General features: G+C 19.0%; 1 protein-coding gene across 1 annotated transcript; it reads right to left on the bottom strand.

Annotated features, from left to right (window-relative positions):
- Nucleotides 1-368: 368 nt before the first annotated feature.
- On the bottom strand, nucleotides 369-3,149 carry LOC122721046 (putative fatty acyl-CoA reductase CG8306). The gene is made up of 7 exons (XM_043948261.1): nucleotides 2,690-3,149; nucleotides 2,037-2,288; nucleotides 1,706-1,955; nucleotides 1,364-1,556; nucleotides 1,008-1,247; nucleotides 660-917; nucleotides 369-585 (listed from the first exon to the last, which is right to left on the bottom strand). Exons 1-7 carry the CDS (start codon nucleotides 2,879-2,881, stop codon nucleotides 447-449), a joined length of 1,524 nt encoding a protein of 507 aa, XP_043804196.1. The 5' UTR covers nucleotides 2,882-3,149; the 3' UTR covers nucleotides 369-446.
- Nucleotides 3,150-4,067: the final 918 nt, after the last annotated feature.

Raw genomic sequence — 4,067 nt, 5'->3', positions numbered from 1 at the left:
TTTAATTGTTTCACAAATTATATCAATAATTCAAATTTTATTGTTTTATTATATATTTTTCAAATAAAAAATCAAACAAAACAGAAAAATAAAAAAGATATTTCTTTATTAATTTTTAATTTTGAAGAAATTTATAATATAATTTTTATTATAAGTTATACATTATAATTCTTTTAATACAAAATTAAATTATTTAAAAAATATACTATATATATTAAATAACATTACTTTCCAACACCATTTTTAAAGAAAAGTATATAAAAATTTTAAATGTGTTCTTAATACTAATAATACTAATAACTTTTTATTTCTTATTTCGTATCAAAAAAAGCAATGTTTGTAATATATATTGATATATATTATATATTTGAATTATGTTAAAATATAATAAATCATCAAATATACTTTATATAGAAGTATAGTTTGATTTAAATTTTATGTATAATTTAAAATTGATCAAAAAGAAAATAAGCAAATGGAATAATAAAACCAGTTTTAGTCCATGTACTAGCAAAGATAGTTTTGATCAGCCACCAAATAAGTCCTAGCAATGCAAATTGTAAACCCACATGAGCAACTAATAATCTAAAAATATTTAAAAAAAAATGAATTTTATATTAATATATCATTTTTTTTAATAAGAAAAGAAAAAGACTCACATTTTATTTTTAAAACGAGCTCTTGTCAATGTTTTTGGTGATTCTTTATTTAAGTATGTCCTAACTCCTTGTGTTAAATTAACAAAATAGTCTTCCCATATTAATGGTTTAATATCTAAATTGAAGAGATTTTTATCAAGATCAGATAAAGAATTATGTAATTCAATTGTGCGAGTATTATAAAACTTCCATTCAGTGAAGATAAATTTTTCTAATCGGTTCAATGAGTTATTAATATTTGTATGTAATCGTACCAAACTATAAAACATAAATATTCTTATTAATTTTATTTATATATAATTTTACGTGAAATAATTTTACATGAAATTATTATAATTTATAACTTACATTGGTCGTCCACCAGCTAACTTTGTAATTGTATCCAAAATATATGCTGGAATTAAATGCACAAATATTGCAGAGATCTTAAATAAAAAAATTGAAGACAAAAATTTAAGATGTGGATACCAAACTGCACTTTGCAATGGATATGTATGTAAATAATTATTGATTTTTGATTCTATAAAATTCCATTTAAATGGATTACATGTACTAGATGTACAATGATATACTTTCAACTCTTTCTTTCTACAACAAAGAAATATTATTGAAATAATAACGAAATAATTTCAGAATAACATAAAAATATGATATTATACATAGATATTAATTTTAATTCATTTTCATTAGAAATTTGAATATACCTATCTTGATTAACAGCATAAGCAGCAATTATAATATTGTTTACAACAATATCTACTGGAATATAATCATAAATTAATTCTTTTGCAACTGGTAACCTTCTTACAACACCTTTGCTAGCACCCATTAAAAATCCTTGAGGTCCATTTTTCGATATTGTCCATCCAGGCACTGGTTCTTTCCATGATCCTATAACTATAAATATAAAACATTTAAAATATATAATATTTAAAATTATATATAATTATAATAATTTTCTTTCTTTAAATTTTATTTTAATTAATTTACTAATAAAATTACTAAATATAAATATTTAAGAACATTTTCATATTTAATATACATACTCATTGATGGACGTACAATAGCAGCAGAAATACCACCATTTTTAACTTCATGTTCAGCTAAATGTTTTGTAAATGTATAAGAATTTGGATGATCTTTTATTATATGTTGTTTTTTAGTTTCTAAAGTTATATTATCTAATTTTTCTTCAAGTTCAAATAATTCATTTACATCAAATGGTGCAGGATATAGATATTCTTGTACTTCACATAATGTTGAGTTTACATATGCACTAGAAATATGTACCAGAGCCTGGAACAATAAAAAGTAAAAAGAAATTATATTTCATATTAAGTAAAAAATAAATTATAATTATTTAACTAAATATTTTACTTTGAGATCTCTTATTTCTTGACAAAGCTGTACAACTCTTCGTGTACCCAATAAATTAATATTTATATTAGTTTTTAAATCTGCTTCAAAATCTAATGTTGCTGCAGAATGAAAAACAATTTGAACCTCTTCAACAAGAGTTAATCTATCTGAAGATGATAATCCTAGATTTTCTTCTCCTATATCACCAGCCACAGGAATTAATTTTTTCAAAAGTTCTATTTTATTTTCTTCTTTTAATCTATCAAATACCTAAAATAATATATGTAAAATAAAATTAATTAAAATATTAGAAATAAAAGAATATAATATAATTTAAAATTAATTAATATCATTTATTAAATATTTTAATATTTATGAAATAAACATATATAACTTTTCAAAGTTAAAGTCATATAAAAAAATGTTTAATTTATATATGTATTGCACATATAATTTTGATACACAATTATAGTTTAAAATAATAATGAATGAAAATATTTTCATATTTATTAAAATATTAATTAATATTAATTAATTATTGAAAAAGTATAAATACTTTGATATTTTTTAGATAAGATAAATAAAAATTATGATTCAAAGAAAAAATTAATATATTAATAATTCAATAATATCATAACATATAATGCATATTTAGAATATATATTTCTTACCGAATTTTTTTTAAAGTCTTCCAATCTTTCATCTATTTGTTTCCCTTTTTTTGGTCGTAACAACAAATAAATATTTTTTATATCAGGAATGGATCTTAATAATTTTTCGATTAAACAAATTCCGAGAAAGCCAGTTCCACCAGTAATAAAAATAGTTTTATCATTGTAAAAATCAATCACGTTTGATACCATTATAACTTGCTTTTGCAATATTTTTATTTTAAAAATTTCACAAGTACAGAAACTTATGTTCTGTAAGAAACTGTAAGAAACTGTAAGAAACGAACGTTGAGTGAGCCACGACTACACGTATAGTAAGTACTTATAATATGACACGAATTCAGCATCACTTGTAAATGTAAATTATTCGACCAATAGTGATGTTGAATTTATTCGTCGTGTGTATTACGTCTGTGTAACTCATTTAGTGATGACGAATTCGCATAACATTTATTCGCTTTTTGAATAATATTTTTGGATAATATGTAATAATTATAGATAATTCGAGATATTTGTTTTTTTTCTTATTAAAAAAAATTTTTCATTAAAAATAACAAAGAAGCAATGATAACTAATATTATAATATATAACTTATATTCTTTTTATACTAATATATTATTATATTATTATATTATAATATTATTATATTATTTTATACTAATATATTATAATGTTTGATATATGTTAACTATTATGATCTTATAATTAAATATGCAATAAAAAATATAATATAGTTAAACAATCTTTCAATAAATAAAATATATATAAAAAATATTAAATTTTATTAAATTACATTAAATATTAAATATTTTTTTCGTTTGTAGCATAATGAAACAATTTTATTCATGATTATTTTATCATTATTAATACTTATTTTCTTTAATTTTTAATAGTATAATTTATTTTAGTATATTAAGTATATTATATTTTATTATGTATTCTTGTGTTTATTTATTTATTCATATTATATTTATTTTTTTAAAAAATTTAATAAATAATTTAAATTGGAATCAACATGACTTGGAAAATCAAATTGTTTGAATAACACATAACATTCATGTTATATTAATATTTAATATATATATATATTATTAACATTTATATAATATATACATATTATATCATGTATAGTTAATAAGCAAATTTTCTAATATCCTTAGAAATAAGTGATTTTTAATTCATTGATATAATTATTTGAGATCAGAATTTAATTGTTATAACTTAATTGTTATAATTATATAATATAAATACAATTCATTAATATTCAATAGTTATTATGAATAGTTTTTTCTCATTCTTTTCCTTATTTTAATATAAATTATAATTTCATTTACTTATTATCAGATAAAATTTGAATACAATTACAATAATTATTTTT

The sequence above is a fragment of the Apis laboriosa genome, unplaced genomic scaffold, assembly GCF_014066325.1.
Source record: "Apis laboriosa isolate Shangri-la unplaced genomic scaffold, ASM1406632v1 scaffold13_cov153, whole genome shotgun sequence".
In the NCBI taxonomy this organism is placed as follows: domain Eukaryota; kingdom Metazoa; phylum Arthropoda; class Insecta; order Hymenoptera; family Apidae; genus Apis; species Apis laboriosa.
Note: the sequence above shows the minus strand (reverse complement) of the source record. Positions and strands in the feature narration are given on the sequence as shown.